This window comes from Nyctereutes procyonoides, unplaced genomic scaffold, assembly GCF_905146905.1.
Source record: "Nyctereutes procyonoides isolate TBG_1078 unplaced genomic scaffold, NYPRO_anot_genome, whole genome shotgun sequence".
NCBI lineage: Eukaryota > Metazoa > Chordata > Mammalia > Carnivora > Canidae > Nyctereutes > Nyctereutes procyonoides.
The window spans coordinates 1,638,660-1,654,422 of record NW_026575051.1 but is presented as its reverse complement, the minus strand read 5'-3'; the positions used below and the strand labels follow the sequence as shown (position 1 = coordinate 1,654,422).

The 15,763-nt window shown below is 56.9% G+C and overlaps 4 protein-coding genes across 5 annotated transcripts; 3 read left to right on the top strand and 1 right to left on the bottom strand.

The window, feature by feature from the left end:
- Positions 1-94: 94 nt before the first annotated feature.
- Positions 95-3,477, top strand: GPSM3 (G protein signaling modulator 3). Its single transcript, XM_055330315.1, has 4 exons — positions 95-1,039; positions 1,237-1,345; positions 1,562-1,761; positions 1,987-3,477. The coding sequence occupies exons 1-4, from the start codon at positions 998-1,000 to the stop codon at positions 2,122-2,124; spliced, it is 489 nt and encodes a 162-aa protein (XP_055186290.1). The 5' UTR covers positions 95-997; the 3' UTR covers positions 2,125-3,477.
- A 102-nt stretch (positions 3,478-3,579) lies between these two features.
- On the top strand, positions 3,580-7,569 carry PBX2 (PBX homeobox 2). The gene is made up of 9 exons (XM_055330486.1): positions 3,580-3,814; positions 4,747-4,820; positions 5,056-5,303; positions 5,393-5,583; positions 5,754-5,889; positions 6,009-6,162; positions 6,538-6,626; positions 6,733-6,819; positions 6,947-7,569. The coding sequence occupies exons 1-9, from the start codon at positions 3,594-3,596 to the stop codon at positions 7,037-7,039; spliced, it is 1,293 nt and encodes a 430-aa protein (XP_055186461.1). The 5' UTR covers positions 3,580-3,593; the 3' UTR covers positions 7,040-7,569.
- A 1,132-nt stretch (positions 7,570-8,701) lies between these two features.
- Positions 8,702-12,253, top strand: AGER (advanced glycosylation end-product specific receptor). The gene is made up of 11 exons (XM_055330490.1): positions 8,702-9,206; positions 9,377-9,483; positions 9,612-9,804; positions 9,965-10,029; positions 10,148-10,235; positions 10,334-10,516; positions 10,611-10,735; positions 10,935-11,073; positions 11,342-11,368; positions 11,477-11,603; positions 11,726-12,253. The coding sequence occupies exons 1-11, from the start codon at positions 9,149-9,151 to the stop codon at positions 11,823-11,825; spliced, it is 1,212 nt and encodes a 403-aa protein (XP_055186465.1). The 5' UTR covers positions 8,702-9,148; the 3' UTR covers positions 11,826-12,253.
- Positions 12,254-12,367: 114 nt separating this feature from the next.
- RNF5 (ring finger protein 5) lies at positions 12,368-14,853 on the bottom strand. Of its 2 annotated transcripts, XM_055330487.1 has the most exons (6): positions 14,523-14,853; positions 13,619-13,637; positions 13,411-13,523; positions 13,240-13,294; positions 13,045-13,162; positions 12,368-12,935 (listed from the first exon to the last, which is right to left on the bottom strand). In XM_055330487.1, exons 1-6 carry the CDS (start codon positions 14,660-14,662, stop codon positions 12,838-12,840), a joined length of 543 nt encoding a protein of 180 aa, XP_055186462.1. In that variant the 5' UTR covers positions 14,663-14,853; the 3' UTR covers positions 12,368-12,837. The 2 variants fall into 2 exon arrangements, with proteins under 2 accessions (XP_055186462.1, XP_055186463.1); XM_055330488.1 differs by lacking the exon at positions 13,619-13,637 and having other exon boundaries at positions 14,523-14,636.
- Between the last annotated feature and the right edge of the window lie 910 nt (positions 14,854-15,763).

The following is a 15,763-nucleotide window of genomic DNA, read 5'->3' as shown; positions in this document are numbered from 1 at the left end:
ACATTTTATTTGCCCAAAATTGCAAGCATTAAGTGGTACAACCAGATCTCTTTATTACATTTCATGCTCCAAGCCACTCAGCTGCAAACATAATATGGCTGGTTGCCATTTAGAGGTCCCAAAATATCTCTATCCTGCTCCCACCCTGTGCCAGCCAGCCTGACCAGCACTGAGACCAAGCCAGGAAGGTGGTTGTCTCCCTATTCCATTCCTACATCTTTTATTCATGGCCAGAGGAAAGTTTCCCCTGCCCCTTGGCTCACATTTGGTACATATCTTGTCCCCTGAATAGACTGTAAGCACCTAGAGGGCAGGGATAACTATTTGATAACTCCATATTTATGGAATAGTGTGTGTTGGTTGGCACCACTGCTAGGGGTATGTGTACATGTTTCATGGCCCAATATCCCTGGATCTGAGTCCTCTGCTTCCCAATGCAACCATGCCCCTCCCAGTCCCCATAAGTCTGCGGGAAACTGGGATACAGGGAAGGGTCAAAGCCTACATTGGGGTCCTCTTAGGAAAGGGACCTGAGGAAGGGAGAGGGGCTCTGAAGAGCAAAACCACTTCCTGTGTAGCTAGTTCCTGTGTTGACAGAAAGAGCTGAAGGGGAGGAGGGGAGTGGAGAGAACAGAGCCTGGCCTTGGGGGGGTCTACTGAGCCTCTGGAGATGAGGAGGCCAAGAGTCCTTCCCCACCATGAACCTCCTCCACTACTGCAGCTGAAGGAGCTTTTCCCAGTCTCTGTGCTCCCCTGGGGCAAGAGCGGTCAAGCAAGCAGTTTGGGTGGGAAAAGAGAACTGGAGGAAGTTGAAAGGGATGGGCGGGGCCAGTGGGGGGGCTGACCAGGAACCCAGCTTCCTGCTCAGTACCCAGGCATCCAGCCCCTGGCTCACCCCCACCCCTTCCAGCCCCCACTCCCCTCAGGAACCTAGGGTTCCAGCCCTCCTCCCAAATCCCAGCTATCCCTCCCCCATCAGTTTCTCTCCCCCCAGGGGATGGAGGCCGAGAGACCCCAGGAGGAAGAGGATGGTGAACAGGTGAGCTGCGCACTGGGTCGGGGAGGCTAACACTGGGAGAAAGGGAGGTGATGCGACATAGGGTAGAGACGTACTGACAGGGGATTCAGGGGACTTGGAAGGGCTTGGGCAAACTGAGGCAGGAACAGAGACACAGAGAGAGGAAATGGGCTGTTGGCCCACCACTCCCCCGCCTGACTGGACCGGATGTCTCCCAGCATCAAGGCCCCCATCAGGATGAGCAGGACTGGCCCCCTGTGAATACCACCACTAGGCCTTGGCGATCTGCTCCTCCGTCCCCTCCTCCTCCAGGGACCCGCCACACAGGTACCCTCACCCGGCCAGGGAGCTCCCTGACCTTGGTGCCCGCATCCTTCCTGATCCCATTACCAAGGCCATTCCCATCGTGGGCCCTCTCTCCATCTCCTAACTCCCCACTACTCCCCCTCAGCTCTGACCACAAATTCCTAATCACCTTGCACCACCACCCCTCCTGTCTGCCAATTTCTCTGGGTCTCTGAGCCCTACCCTTCCTTTCCCCAGCCCTGGGGCCCTGCTCCGCCTCCCTGCTCTCCCTACAGACTGAGCTCCTTCTGGATTTGGTGGCTGAGGCCCAGTCCCGCCGCCTAGAGGAGCAAAGAGCCACCTTCCACATCCCCCAGAACCCCCCAAGCATAGCCCCAGCCCCACTTCGGCCTCTTGAGGAGAGAGAACAGCTCTACAGCACTATCCTCAGTCACCAGGTGAGACGCCTCCCCAGAAGGCAAGACCCAGGCTTGCCAGTTCGTTGGCCCTTTATTGTCTTTTGGGCCCTACTCCTCATTTCCCCAGCATCCACCCCTTTGCCAGGCCTGATCCCCCCCATCCCCATCACAGGTGTCCTATAGACCCCTTTCACCAGCCTTGGCTCCTTTCAGGGCCTATTCCTCTTAAAATCTTACCGACAACCTCCCTTCCCTCTACTCCAGAGCCAGCGGATGGAAGCCCAGCGGTCAGAGCCTCCCCTACCCCCAGGGGGACAGGAGCTCCTGGAGTTGCTGCTGAGAGTTCAGGGTGGGGGGCGAATGGAGGAGCAAAGGTCTCGGCCCCCCACACATACCTGCTGAGACTTGAGCCCCTCCTCCCCACCAGGCACTCCGCACTCCTGGGGCTCAAAGCTGGGCAGCCCATTGCATGCCCTCTTCTCCTGCTTGGCAGGGGCGCCAGAGACTGAAGGACCTGGGAGAAATCTCAATATTCATCACCCTCATCCACCTTTCTGGGGAATAGCGGGGGTAAAAGTCCACAAACCCTGGGAATAGTCAAGGTAGGATGGTCATTTGACTCCCTTCACCAGTGCAGGGCAGTTTGAAGAGGTGAGAGGATCCTAGCCACTGAGGGACACCCCCTCCTCTGATCCCAAGGAGTGGCCGGAAGTCTTGGTCCTGAGCTGTGGAGACACCCCAGTCAGACACCCATAAGGCAGAATCTGAGGGCTCAGGCCTCCATCTCCCTAGAAAAGGCAAATCTCCCAAGGTTAGGGCCTTGAGACACATTAAGAAGGGAGACAGGGCATTGCAAAAGAGACAGACCATCCTCCCACCCTACCACCAGCACCCCCAGCCCCCAGGACTGAGGGGCCTACAGGCTGTGAACCGACACTTAGCACTGCCCACCCCGCCTCCCCACTGCTGCTCGAGTCTGATGTTCTGGTTGTAAGAATAAACGTAATTATCCTCTGGACTAAAGAAGACTGGTGTTGAGGGCTGTGGGGGAGGGGTCCGGGGGGGGCAGGAAGGTGAGGCCAGAGGCCGCCTCTCTCCCTAGCCTGGCGAGAGGCCAGCTCCCCTCCCTGGCTGGTTAATTACCGGCTCATTAAGCAGCGGCTGGAGACTTCCCTAATTATACCCCCCAGCCCCCCTTTCCTGGTTTTAATTAAGTATAACAGGGAGGGGAGTCATTAGAACAAGAAATATGAACGGAACTGTCTGCGAACCCAGGCATTCTAGCGGCCGGCGACCACGGCGCCTGGAGCCCCGCCTCGGAGCCCCGGCGGCGGCCCCCCAGCCCCGACCCGCGCCGCCCTCGCGCCGCCGACCTCCACCCGGGCCTCCGCTCCTCTCCCCCGGCTCTAGTCTCCTCCCCTCGTCCCCTCTTCCCTCTCCCCTCCTCCACTCGGCCCCAGCTCCTCGGTCTGCGAGTGTCTCTCTCCGCCCCCAGCTCCTCCCTGTTCCTCCTCTCTTCTCCCCTCCTCTTCCTCCCCGGCTCCCCTCCCCCAGCCTCCCTCCCTCGCTCCCCCCCTTCTCCCTCCTCCCTCCTCCCTCTCTCGCTCACACACACCCCCGCTTGGGCCTCCTCTCTCTCTCTCCGGCTCCATTTTCTCCGCCGCCGGGGGCCGGGGTCTCCTGTGGGGGGCCCAGCCGGTACCCCAGGTCTCCCTTCGGGGTGGGGGTGAACCCCCGGGGGAGCCGGGAGGGGGGAACGGGTGGGGGTTAGGGCGGAGGGAGCAGCGGCCCCACCGAGTTTGGGGGTGGGGAAGTAACTAGGCGGGGGGAGGGGCGGAGCAGGGAGGGGGCCTCAGGGCCCCCCCCCAACTATGGACGAGCGGCTGCTGGGGCCGCCCCCTCCAGGCGGGGGCCGCGGGGGCCTGGGATTGGTGGGTGGGGAGCCCGGGGGCCCTGGCGAGCCTCCCGGCGGCGGAGACCCCGGTGGGGGTAGCGGGGGGGTCCCGGGAGGCCGAGGGAAGCAAGACATCGGGGACATTCTGCAGCAGATAATGACCATCACCGACCAGAGCCTGGACGAGGCCCAGGCCAAGTGAGTGCCCCCACCCCGGGACCCTACACAGACCCAACAGAAGCCCCATTCACAAGCTCTGAATCTTCTGGGAGTCCCCACCCCCACCCCCCACTCCAGGACCCCCTCCAGGATCCTACAGCTTCTTCTCTCCTTACTCCTGGGAGCCCCAAGATGAGCCATCCCTCTCAAACCCCCCTTCACCACCAGGCCCTGAAGCCTTCAAAGAAGGGAACCCAGGGTGGTCTCACGGCAACCCCCTCCCCAACCCCTCACTGACCCCCATACTCCCCTGGAACATCTTTTCCATCTCCAGAGCCCTGTTCTGGCTCTCTGATTAAGAAATTGCTATGCTGTCTTCCTAACTCTCCATCCAGCCCACCCCCCACCCCATCCTCTCCAGACCTCAGCCCTCCCCAAAGCTCCTACCACTCCTCTCTACCATGACCCAGCATCCATGTGTCCCCACCCAGCCCGTGGCCCCTGCTCAGCCAGACTGGGATCATCAGAGCCTCCTGGCTTCCTCAGTCCCAGGACCCTCCGCGCACACCTATGTTGAACTTCTCCAGCCCCTCTCTGGCACCTCAAACTCCCACTCTTCTCCCAGTCTCTGTCTCTTTTCCTCTGAAATCTACCTAGTCACCCTCGTGTCGGCAGTCACCCCCAGACTCCCCTTCTAGACTCTTCTAGACCCATTTCCCAGGGCCCCGTTCATGCCCATGGGGCCTTTATCTTGCTGCCCGCACCTTCCTAAAGCCAAACAGCCCCCACATCTCCACATTCCAGGAGCTGACCTCTTTCCAAGAAGCCCCCAACTCCATCCTGCCCCCACCCCCACTTTCTACCTCCCTTCTCGTTCTGGGCTGCCCTCTTTCTCACCTTCATGGTCTCCCCCACCCCACCCCACCTCTGTTTCTATTGACCCTCAACTGTTCTCTCCCCTTCCTCCCAAGGAAACACGCCCTCAACTGCCACCGCATGAAGCCTGCTCTCTTTAGTGTTCTGTGTGAAATCAAGGAGAAAACCGGTACGTGGGTCCCCCTCTGACTCCTCACCTCTGGGGACTGAACCCTGTTCTTTATAGGAGTCAGGCCAAGAGTTTGACATCTTGGGGCCCTGAGGACAGTAGGGGTTAGGTAAGATGCTAGGAGGAACTGGGAAGGGAACTAGAGCCTGGGAACATGGGTCTCCAGGAGCCACCAGGTGGGCTGAGAGCCGGCCATGGGCTCCCTGGTCCCTGGGTTCACTCACCTGCCTGCTAGGCCTCAGCATCCGAAGCTCCCAAGAGGAGGAGCCGGTGGACCCACAGCTCATGCGCCTGGACAACATGCTTCTGGCAGAGGGTGTGGCTGGACCGGAGAAAGGGGGGGGCTCAGCGGCAGCTGCTGCAGCTGCTGCAGCCTCCGGGGGCGGCGTGTCCCCTGACAACTCCATTGAGCACTCCGACTACCGCAGCAAACTTGCCCAGATCCGCCACATCTACCACTCAGAGCTGGAGAAGTATGAGCAGGTTAGGAGATGAGGCTGGAGTGGGTGAGAGGAGAGGCTCCTAATGGGGAATCCCAAGGCTCCTCACAGCCCACGGGCCCCCTGCTGCAGGCCTGTAACGAGTTCACGACCCACGTCATGAACCTGCTGAGGGAGCAGAGTCGCACACGGCCTGTGGCACCCAAGGAGATGGAGCGCATGGTGAGCATCATCCATCGCAAGTTCAGTGCCATCCAGATGCAGCTCAAGCAGAGCACCTGTGAGGCTGTCATGATCCTGCGTTCCCGCTTCTTGGATGCCAGGTGGGGCTCGGGTGCCCAGGCGAGCCCCTGACCCAGGGTTCCCCCAAGCCCCTGGGCCACCATGTGACACAACATGGCGCTCCATGGCAATGGCCCCCTCTAGAATGATGCGAGATGGAGGCCCTGCCAGGACAGCTGGCCTTCTCACCACCATGCTCCCTCCTCTGTAGACGAAAACGCCGCAACTTCAGCAAACAGGCCACTGAGGTCCTCAATGAGTATTTCTACTCCCACCTGAGTAACCCATATCCTAGTGAGGAGGCTAAGGAGGAGCTTGCCAAGAAGTGCGGAATCACTGTCTCTCAGGTACTGGGGAGGCTTGCAGGAGCAGTGGGGTTCAGGTCAAAAGCTCTCTGATTCTAACTGAGAGGCTGATGGGGGGAAAGGTCTGCACCTGACCCTCCTTTCTGCTCAACACCCCACAGGTCTCCAACTGGTTTGGCAACAAACGGATTCGCTATAAGAAAAATATTGGAAAGTTCCAAGAGGAGGCAAACATCTATGCCGTCAAGACCGCCGTGTCAGTCACCCAGGGGGGTCACAGCCGCACCAGCTCCCCAACACCCCCTTCCTCTGCAGGTGGACCCCACTGTCATCCTGGCTATCTTGCACGCTTCCTGCCTTTGTTCCCACTTCCTATCTAGGCAGGATCTCAGCAGAGTAGGGGCCTTTTGGGGTGAGAGGGACCTAGCTGAGGTGGGGTGGAAATGTCAGGAGGTAAAGGCCATCCCAGCGAAGCTACTTCTGTCTTCCAGCAAGTGGCCGGGGAGCCACAGGAGAGGCTCAGAAACAGCCTGCTCCTCCTTGTTGCAGTGCCTTAGGGATAAATTGCATATAGTGGCACCCCCTTAGAACTAGTTCTGAGGGCTTCTTGGAAACAGCACTGTAGTGAGTCTTCTGTCTGCTGTCACAGGTTGTTACACTCTTCCCTAATTCCCTCTCTGTTCTCCCAAGGCTCTGGCGGCTCTTTCAATCTCTCAGGATCCGGAGACATGTTTCTGGGGATGCCGGGGCTCAACGGAGATTCCTACTCTGCTTCCCAGGTCAGGTGGCCCATGTCCCCTCCATTGGGGCTTTCCCAAACTCTCTTGCCTGCTCTTCAGAATATAAGACGCCTCACTGTGTCATACCCTTCTTTGCTGCCTGCAGGTGGAATCACTGCGACACTCAATGGGGCCAGGGGGCTACGGGGATAACCTTGCGGGAGGCCAGATGTACAGCCCTCGGGAAATGAGGGTGAGTGGATACCTGATGCTCCCTCCGTCTACCTCTCACCCAGACAGGAGGGCCTTTCCCCTGGTGGCCTTGTCTCCCACACTGGATCTCCCAAAGCCCTGCCCCAACCAACTCTCTCTTTTTTTAGGCCAACGGTGGCTGGCAGGAGGCTGTAACCCCGTCCTCAGTGACATCTCCGACAGAGGGACCAGGGAGCGTTCACTCTGACACTTCCAACTGATCTTGCCCCTCAGGGCCAGAGGGGTGGGGGCTCACAAGGCGACTCTTGAAGAGGACGCAGGCATCCAGAGGACAAACCCCAGACACAGGAGAAGCACAAGACAGAGAAGGGCGAATGGGGTCATCCTGTCCCCGACCAGACTGTCTCAGTGCTGGGGGTGCTAACTACGTGGCAGGGAGAATGGGGTCCCCTAAGGGGAGAGTGGGGTCTGTCTTCCCTTTTTTCAGTCTTTTTCTCTCACATAAACCACACAGCCCAGAGTCCTATTGTTCAGATCACCTTCCCCTTGCTCTACCCACCATATTGTATTCCATTTCTTTCTCTGGGCTCCCCTCCTCCGCCACCCCACTTACCTGCTCTGGGATCTGTGGAGAAGCCAGCCCTGCCTGACCAGATGCCAAAACTGGGGACATGACTTCTGGACAGAGGACACAGGCCATGAGCCCTGTTCCTCCCTACCCCCTGCCCCTCCAGATGGCTTTATTACCTCATACGCAGCTCATCTTAAACCAATAGAATCGTTCCGTGGACGAGAGTGTCTGACTCAGATATCTACCTCGGAGGGAGTTTCTGCTACTTTAGGGAGTTGTTGACTGGGCTTAGGGCTTGATTTTTTTTTTTTTTTTTTTTTTTTTGTTAAGGAAAGAAACGAAACCCTGGAATCCATCTGTGCTTTTTTAATTTTTTTTTTTTATTGCTGTAATTGGCTCTTAATTTTTAGTTTGGGGAAGTAGATGTTTTTATAAATATACTGATTTTTTTTTAAATTTTTTGCTTTTCCATGTTAGGGGTGATAGCCAAAGGGGTCGTAAGAGAAAGGGGAACAAACAGAACTTGTGAAAAGGCCCACCTGGTTCCAATCCTGTCCATCAGAAAGTATGTTTAGCAGGGCACCAAGCCTGCCCCCCCCCCGCCCCCAAAATCACTTAGGTGTTCTTTGCTTATGCAGGCAGCTCTTTGCTGCTCTTGGTATGGAGGTAGCCAGTGATTTGTTGACCTGTCCCCCCCCCACACACACACACACACACAAACACACAACCCTTGGGCAGGGCTGGATTCAGTAATTTTGAGGAAGCGCCACCTTCCCCTGTGAGTGACACATCTTTAAGTCTTCTTTTTAACCTATTTGCAGATTGGAGAGGGAAGAACAGGGAGGGGGTTATTGCCAAATATGTTAAATGTGGGTTGGGGTGCTTGTGTATGTATCTCCCTCAATTTCCCCAGAAACGAGGCATTCTTTTTTTCTCAGTCTAAAATCAAGAGGGTGGGGGGAGAGAGGAGGCATGTCACAAAAAGCCAGGTGTGGGGGAAAGTAAAAATAACCAGTGTCCCATCCTTGGCCAGAACCCTACCATCTGAGTCCCTCAAACATCCTCAGGATTTTATAAGACTGTCATAGTGGGGAACCTCTCCTGTCAAAGACCCAGGCAGGACTGGAGGGGAGCAGGTTAGATGGGTGATGGGTGGTGGGTGGGAGGCACGGGCCGGGGGCAGTTCTCTCCTCACTTGTAAACTTGTAGTTTCACAGAAAAGAAAAAAAAAATGCAGTTTTAAATAAAGAAATTTCTTTTTTCCCTGGGTTTAGTTGAGCATTATTTTCAAAAACATGATAAACCCCAGAATAAAATTCTTTCGTAAAACCCCAAAGGGTGTTTTCCCTTCCAGCTACCCACTCCCAACCTTGCCCTCACCACCCAGGGGCACCCATGGTTCACCCTCAACCCTCCCCCAAGGGAAACAGCCAGGCCTGAACCCTGTTGCCCAGCAACCTTACCTAAACAACATGGGGCTCCCATCGCCCACCAGGCAAGCCCTCAGTGGACTGATGGAATGGGTTAGGGGTCCTGAATACTAAGAAACCTTAGGAGGTCCACTCCCAACCCCCACGGACATGGCTGTGCCCAGACTGGCACTGCCTAAGGGTGGGGTGATCATTGTTTCTCCTAGTACCTGAAGGACTCTTGTCTAAGAAGCATGAATTCCTAGCATTCCCCGTGGCGGGATAGGACAGGATGGAAAGATGGGGGTAGGGGAGAGGGTGCAAGCCCCACCTAGGACGGTGGCCACAGCAGCAAGGGGCAGACAGAGCCAGAAGCCTGGGAAGGAACGATGGCAGCAGGGGCGGCAGCGGCAGCAGGAGCCTGGGTGCTGGTCCTCAGTCTGTGGGGTGAGCCACTCCCCTCACACCAATCCTCCCTGCAGAAAGCACTTCATCCTCCTCCCCCAGTCTGCCCAGAACTCTCCTGGAACCCAAGCGCTACTTTCCAAGCTCCCTCACCCATCTTTTGTTGGCCCCCCAATCCCCTCCTACTCCTCCACCATTGTCCCATCTCCCAGGAGCAGTAGTAGGTGACCGAAACATCACAGCCCGGATCGGGAAGCCGCTGGTGCTCAACTGTAGGGGGGCCCCCAAGAAGCCACCGCAGCAGCTGGAATGGAAGCTGGTAAGCAGGGCTCCTGCCACAGCTCCCCACAGCCAGGGCCCAGTGATGGTTGGCGGCCCCACCTCTCTGTCTCACAAGTCCTTTCCCAGAGGACTTGCACTGTTCAGGCTCTTCTCCTCTGTCCCCAGAACACAGGTCGGACAGAAGCTTGGAAGGTCCTATCTCCCCAGGGAGGTCCCTGGGATAGTGTAGCTCGTGTGCTCCCCAATGGCTCCCTCCTCCTGCCAGCAGTAGGGATCCAGGATGAGGGGACTTTCCGGTGCCGGGCAACGAGCAGGAACGGAAAGGAGACGAGGTCCACCTACCAAGTCCGAGTCTACCGTAAGAGTTCCAGGGCCATCTCCATGGCCTACCTCTCTTCTCAGGAAAAGCCTTCAACCCTAGCCCTGGACTCTTGGCCCTGGTGTGTGAGAACCTGTACACCCGGGGGTGGAAGAGTCTGTAAAGCTACAGCCTCTGACTGAAATTTTCTCTACTTCAGAGATTCCTGGAAAGCCAGAAATCATCAATCCTGCCTCTGAACTCATGGCTGGTGTCCCCAGTAAGGTAAAGAAAAGGGAAGCCATCCTTAGAAGTGGAAGGGGGTATAAGGCTGGAGGGGGTGTGCATGTATGTGTGCGGAGTCTCTTATTTTCAAAGACGATGAAGGTCACTCTTTCCCTAGGTGGGGACATGTGTGTCTGAGGGGGGCTATCCTGCAGGGACTCTTAGCTGGCACTGGAACGGGAAACCCCTCATACCTGATGGCAAAGGTAAGTCCCAAAGTTCCCCCTCCTGGCTGCTTTCTCTCTGACCCCTCTCCCACACCCACCCTGGAATATCTTGCCTTGTCCTCCCCTCCCCGCAATAGGAGTCTCTGTGCAGGAGGAGACCAGGAGACACCCTGAGACAGGGCTTTTCACACTCCAGTCGGAGCTGATGGTGACCCCAGCCCAGGGAGGAGCTCCCCACCCCACCTTCTCCTGTAGCTTCAGCCCTGGCCTTCCCCGGCATCGAGCCCTACATGCGGCCCCCATCCAGCTCAACGTCTGGGGTGAGTGGAGGCCCTCAGGGAGGAGGGAAGAGTAAGCCCATGACCACCGGGACCAACACAGGCATAACTCTCAACTTCATGCCCTCAACTCCAGAGTCTGTGCCTCTGGAAGTCCAAGTGATGGTAGAACCAGGTGGAATGCTAGCTCCTGGTGGTACTGTGACCCTGACCTGTGAAACTCCTGCCCAATCCTCTGTTCAAATCCACTGGATCAAGGACGTGAGTGACTTGGAGAGGGGGCTGGGAGGCTGGGAAGTAGACAGACACATTACTGGCAATTAGGAGGACTGGAGGCTCATGGGGAGGCAGGAGCTGGGAAAGATGGCAGAGTATGTGAGCATGTGAAGACTAAGACAAAAGTACAGATGTGGGGAGAGATGATGTAATAAATAGTCTCCTGTCCCCTTTCTCCTCCCAGGGCATGCCCCTGTCCCTTCCCCCTGGCCCCATGCTGGTCCTCTCTGAGGTGAAGCCTGAGGACCAGGGAACCTACAGCTGTGTGGCCATGCATCCCAGCCACGGGTCCCAGGAAAGCCGTGGTGTCAGTGTCGTCATTGGTGAGGAGACCTCTCTCCAAGTCCCAGGGCCCCTGAGGCTGGGCTAAAGGACAGCGCAGACTCCAGTTCCCTGGCCCACCCTGGAGAACCTTACCACCCTTCCTCAGTGCACATACCTCCTCTGCCCCAAGCAAAACCTCCCAAGAGAGCAAGTCTGTTTCCTCTCTCTTCTGAAACTGAAAGAAAAGACTCCATCAGGGCTCCCACTAAATAGCCTTCTCTCAAATCGAGACCCTCCCTTCTAACCTACTCTGACTTTGTCTTTCAGAAACAGACAAAGAGGGGCCAACCACAGGTGAGGGCTTGGAAACAGAATGGCCCCAACATGACCGGGGGATGGTAGACAACAAAGGAATGGTGAGCGGTAGGGGCTGGGCCCTCACTTCTCCCCATCTCTCGACAGGCTATGTAGAAGGGCAGGGGCTGGGAACTGTCGCCCTGGCCCTGGGGATCCTAGGAGGCCTGGGGATAGCTGTCCTGCTCATTGGGGCCATCATGTGGCAAAGACGGCAACGCCAAAGACAGGAGAGGTGAGTGGAGGAAGCCAAACATCTCAGCCTTGGGACCTCCAGGCAGCAAGGAGGGGTGTGGGGGGAGGAATGATGAAGTGCTAGAAACCATGTGCACAATTCTCCCCAATCCCCCTCCCCAGGAAGGCCCCAGAAAACCAGGAGGAGGAGGAGGAGGAGCGCACAGAGCTGAATCAGTCAGAGGAGCCCGAGGCAGCTGAGAGCGGTGCAGCAGGGCCATGAGGAGCGCCCAGCCAGACCCCATCTGTCAGCTCCCTTTTCTTCCCCCTTGCTCTCTTCTGTCCCCAGAGCAATTCTCTCCTGTATCACCTGTACCCCACCTCACCAAACTTGCCTCCACAACCAGAGCCTCCTACAGTGATAAGTAAACACCTCACCCATTTGCTCTCGTGCACACATATGGGTGTGTGTGTGTGTGTGTGTGACAGAGACACGTGTGTGAGACACCTGCATGTGTGAGATGCCTGTGTGACACACCTGTGAGAGATGACTGTGAGAGACACCTGTGTGTAAGAGATGACTGTGTGTGAGACCTGTGTGTGAGAGACACCTGTGTGTGTGAGAAAGATGCCTCTGTGTGTGTTTGTGTGTGTGTGTTTGTGAGAGAGAGAGGGAGAGAGACGCCCTCACCCTCTGAATCCCTCAGAGCCTTGAAGAAAGCCTTCACACTTCCCCACACCGTGCAAATGTTTACTCAAGTTGGGGAGATGCTCCTGTCCTGGAAGGAAGGGGGTAAGGACAAAGGTGGGCAGAGCTCCCATCAGTACATCTCACCTTGTTTATTGAATTTATAATAAAGGAGGTAGTGAAGGGAAGGAAGGACTTAAGAGTCAGAACCCATATTAGACACTGGGGAGAGAAAAATTAAGTCAACAGGGGTAAAGTAGGGGAGAGTCAGTGGGAGCCTTGCCCATCTTTCAACATCAAATCAACAAATGTGGGTGTAAAGCAAAAGATCAGGAGAGGGAAAAAATAGACATCCTCTTCCGTCTGTCCTCCTGTCCCAGAGCTGGGAGTTAGGATGCTACGCAGTGAGTTCAGGGCAGAAGTTTCTCCCATCCTCTGCACAGATGTCACACCTCCTCCCCACACCCTCCTACAAAGTGGCCAGGGTTGGCCTTAGCCAGTAGAAACGGAGGGATTGGGAGGGAGGGGCCAGGAGTAAGGAAGGGTCAGCAAGGACCCCCAATACTGATTCTCCTCTGGCTGGAGGTGGGCAGGAAGGAGACAAAGCTCAAATACTGAGCAGCCAGAAAAAGAAGAAGATGGCGAGAAACAGGAAGAGGGAGTCCTGCCAGCTGGAGGCCGGGTGACCCTGTCCCAGATCCACACCTGTAGGAGAAAGGAAAGCTGTGGGAGAAGCATCCACTCCTAGGTTGGGAAAAGGCCTGAGGGGACTCAGAGGGCTCCCTGCTTGGAGCTGAGGGAAGGCTCTTCTTACCTGTACCCCGACGGAATGGCTCATGGGTGTTGAAGACGGTGGTGAAAAAGCCAAAGGGAAAAGCACCAACACCAAATGAGAAGTGAAAGCCCCCGGTATCACCAAATGACTGGAATCCCTAGGAAGGTGGAGAAAGTCAGAGGAGAACTGGGCAGGTCTTTGGCAAGGATGGGAACACAATCAGACAAGACTCACCCCTCTGCTCTCTGAAGCTGGTCGCTGGCCCTGGGGGCGGGGTGGAGTTTTCAATCTGAGGAATGAGAGACTGGCTAGGGCTAGCAGCAAGGAATGTCCTCTCCCCCTCCACGCCCCACTCCCAGGCCAGAAGCAGTCCATCTTCCCTCAGCACCACCCCCTCTCTCTCACCTGGGATCCTGGGGCTTCTGGCTCCCTCGCCCATAAAGAGGGACAACCTTTTCTCTGCTGATCCCAGCTTTACACACTGGGCACTCTTGCCGCTCTGGCCGGGTCTCCAACCACTGAGGGAGAAAATGAAGTGGTTTCCAGTTCACAGTAGGGTTTTTCAACTCCTCAGACCTCCCCATTTCCCTCTTCATCTCCTCTGAGTACGCACCTGATGAAGACAGGGCCAACTAGATGGGGGGAAAAAAAGAAGGTCAAACTAGCTACAGTAAAGACAGACACGAACCTGACCTCAGAGTCCGATCGCACCCCTCTTCCCAGGTATTACCTGCTGTTTCTTTTCATGTTTTTGACAACCTATTCCATGCCAGCCAATTTGGCCTTCCCACCTCTCTGATCTTACAACGTCTAAAGTAATATTCATCCTCCAAGGTTCAACGCTCTTCTCTCCTTGAACACACATGTCCCCTCCCTTTTCTGCCTCTGAACTTAGTGTCCAGGTCTCTTCAACCAGAGCTTTCTAGATCTCCTGTTTCAGCCCCAACCCCATCCCTGCCCGCATCACTCCCCAACCAAACCCCCTTTACTAGCACCTGCCCCCACTACTCCTTTTCCTCTCTTCTAGGCTCAATCAAGTCCACCAATATTTCCACCATCCTTTAATTTCTCAGTGCCCTGGTCCTCAGGTCTGTCATACCACTCCCTACCAGTATCTCATCTGCAGGCGATCCTACATTCCCTAGGTCTCCCGTACCCGCCTAAGGCGTGCCTCCTCCAACCTTCGAGTCTAATCTATCTCCACCTGTACAACCAAGACTGTCACTTTCTGGGGTAAGGTGGCTGGGGTCTCACCTGGGCAGATGTAGCTCCCCCACCACCACCCCGCCCTGCTTCCTCTTAACCACAGCACATCCCTCAGTGCCCAGTTCCTAGGGCTCCCCGCCACACGGGTCTCCTCCGTGGAGATGTGACCCTCGCACCCACACATTCCCAGAGACCTCGGGCCTCGCCCATGGGGATGTGCCCGCCGACTATCCGTACGCGTGCCATGCCGCCCCCAGCCTCCCCAGTAAGGGGCGAGCCCCATTCCTCTTCACCCCCTGCCGGACCCTCACCAGTACAGGTGGCCACACACGCTGACCACGGCCTCCCGGGCAGTCTCCAAACATATGTTACATTCGAAGGTCGCGCCCGCCCCGCCCCGCTCGCGGTTTGGCCCTTCGGGGCCCCCGTCCTCCTCCTCCGCGGCTGCCATGGCCGGTGTTTCGCCTTCACGTACCCCTCAGTCTCCCCAAACACACACACAGACGCACACACGCCCCAACAACGAGAAACCGCCTCCAGCCCACGACCGTTGGGCGGGCTTCAAGGTTGTCTAAACACTACTGGTCTGAGTGGCTGACCATCACACAGCTTAAACGCCAGGATTGGCCCAAAGGGTAGGGAGAGGTTTGCGCAGGCCTGCCCTTGCACAGTGACGACTGGCGGGTACGCCTCCGCCAGGATGCAATGCGACAGAATGGGTGTCCGTCGGACCTGGTCGGCGGATCTTTATTCGTCCGAGGAGCTGCCAGTCAGGACCAAGGGCCAGAAGCAATTGGTCCGGGACCACACAGGCCTCGCCTCCTCCGAGCCCCCTTTCTTTGCTTCACTTCCCCTTTCCGAGAACGTCCGGATTCCTATTGGACTTTGGAGCGTAGAGCTCCAAAGCTCTGGATTGGCTGGAACTCGATGGAAATGGTGGTTAGGCAAAGTGCGCGTGCGCAGCAGGCGGCGGGAAGGGGCGGGCCAATCCCGTGAGTGCTAGGCTTTCTCTGGTCCCGCCCCTTCACCTCTGTCTTGTCGCCATGGCGACTGCTCTACGATTGGCGGGCTTTGGGGTTCAAAGGCATCCTCGCGGCCTCATCCGGGCCCTCCGACTGCGGTCTCTCTGGGCTGATTGGTTAGTTTCTTCCAGCCCTGATTGGCCGAGATCGGCAGAGACGGCCGAGAGCTTGGCGAGGTAGCAAATGCTATGGCCGCAGGGTTCAAAATGGCTCCGGCCTCCTTCGGTGACGTAGAGAGCAGAACTGGGGCTCGCCCCTCCCTTTCAGTGAAGAAGGGAGCAGAACTGGCATCAGCTCGACGTTTGGATGGTGCGAGCATCGACCTGCGGCGCTGCTGTTAACCCACCTCTCTCGGCTGCAGGACGCAGCCCGCTCCTCCTTAGGTGATTTGCAGAACAGAACGCAAGGCCCACACCTTTTTAACGTTGACATAGTATGACAGAGTTGACCCCGACCCCGTCTTAAACCTGAAAAGCGAACTATCCCCACCCCTTTGTGAGTAGGTGCCGAGGGGGCAAGGCCCGCCCCTC

What these genes read in the sequence shown, in the direction of transcription:
- AGER (XM_055330490.1), top strand. Translation starts at nt 9,149, where the DNA reads ATGGCAGCAGGGGCGGCAGCGGCAGCAGGAGCCTGGGTGCTGGTCCTC. An exon ending in CCTCATACCTGATGGCAAAG is followed by an intron (nt 10,236 to 10,333) that starts GTAAGTCCCAAA and finishes TCCCCGCAATAG; the next exon opens with GAGTCTCTGTGCAGGAGGAG. An exon ending in CATCCAGCTCAACGTCTGGG is followed by an intron (nt 10,517 to 10,610) that starts GTGAGTGGAGGC and finishes CCTCAACTCCAG; the next exon opens with AGTCTGTGCCTCTGGAAGTC.
- GPSM3 (XM_055330315.1), top strand. Translation starts at nt 998, where the DNA reads ATGGAGGCCGAGAGACCCCAGGAGGAAGAGGATGGTGAACAG. An exon ending in AGGAAGAGGATGGTGAACAG is followed by an intron (nt 1,040 to 1,236) that starts GTGAGCTGCGCA and finishes GATGTCTCCCAG; the next exon opens with CATCAAGGCCCCCATCAGGA. An exon ending in GCACTATCCTCAGTCACCAG is followed by an intron (nt 1,762 to 1,986) that starts GTGAGACGCCTC and finishes CCTCTACTCCAG; the next exon opens with AGCCAGCGGATGGAAGCCCA.
- PBX2 (XM_055330486.1), top strand. Translation starts at nt 3,594, where the DNA reads ATGGACGAGCGGCTGCTGGGGCCGCCCCCTCCAGGCGGGGGCCGCGGG. An exon ending in GCGGAATCACTGTCTCTCAG is followed by an intron (nt 5,890 to 6,008) that starts GTACTGGGGAGG and finishes AACACCCCACAG; the next exon opens with GTCTCCAACTGGTTTGGCAA. An exon ending in AACACCCCCTTCCTCTGCAG is followed by an intron (nt 6,163 to 6,537) that starts GTGGACCCCACT and finishes TGTTCTCCCAAG; the next exon opens with GCTCTGGCGGCTCTTTCAAT.
- RNF5 (XM_055330487.1), bottom strand. Translation starts at nt 14,662, where the DNA reads ATGGCAGCCGCGGAGGAGGAGGACGGGGGCCCCGAAGGGCCAAACCGC. An exon ending in CAGAAGCCCCAGGATCCCAG is followed by an intron (nt 13,295 to 13,410) that starts GTGAGAGAGAGG and finishes CTCATTCCTCAG; the next exon opens with ATTGAAAACTCCACCCCGCC. An exon ending in GCCATTCCGTCGGGGTACAG is followed by an intron (nt 12,936 to 13,044) that starts GTAAGAAGAGCC and finishes TTTCTCCTACAG; the next exon opens with GTGTGGATCTGGGACAGGGT.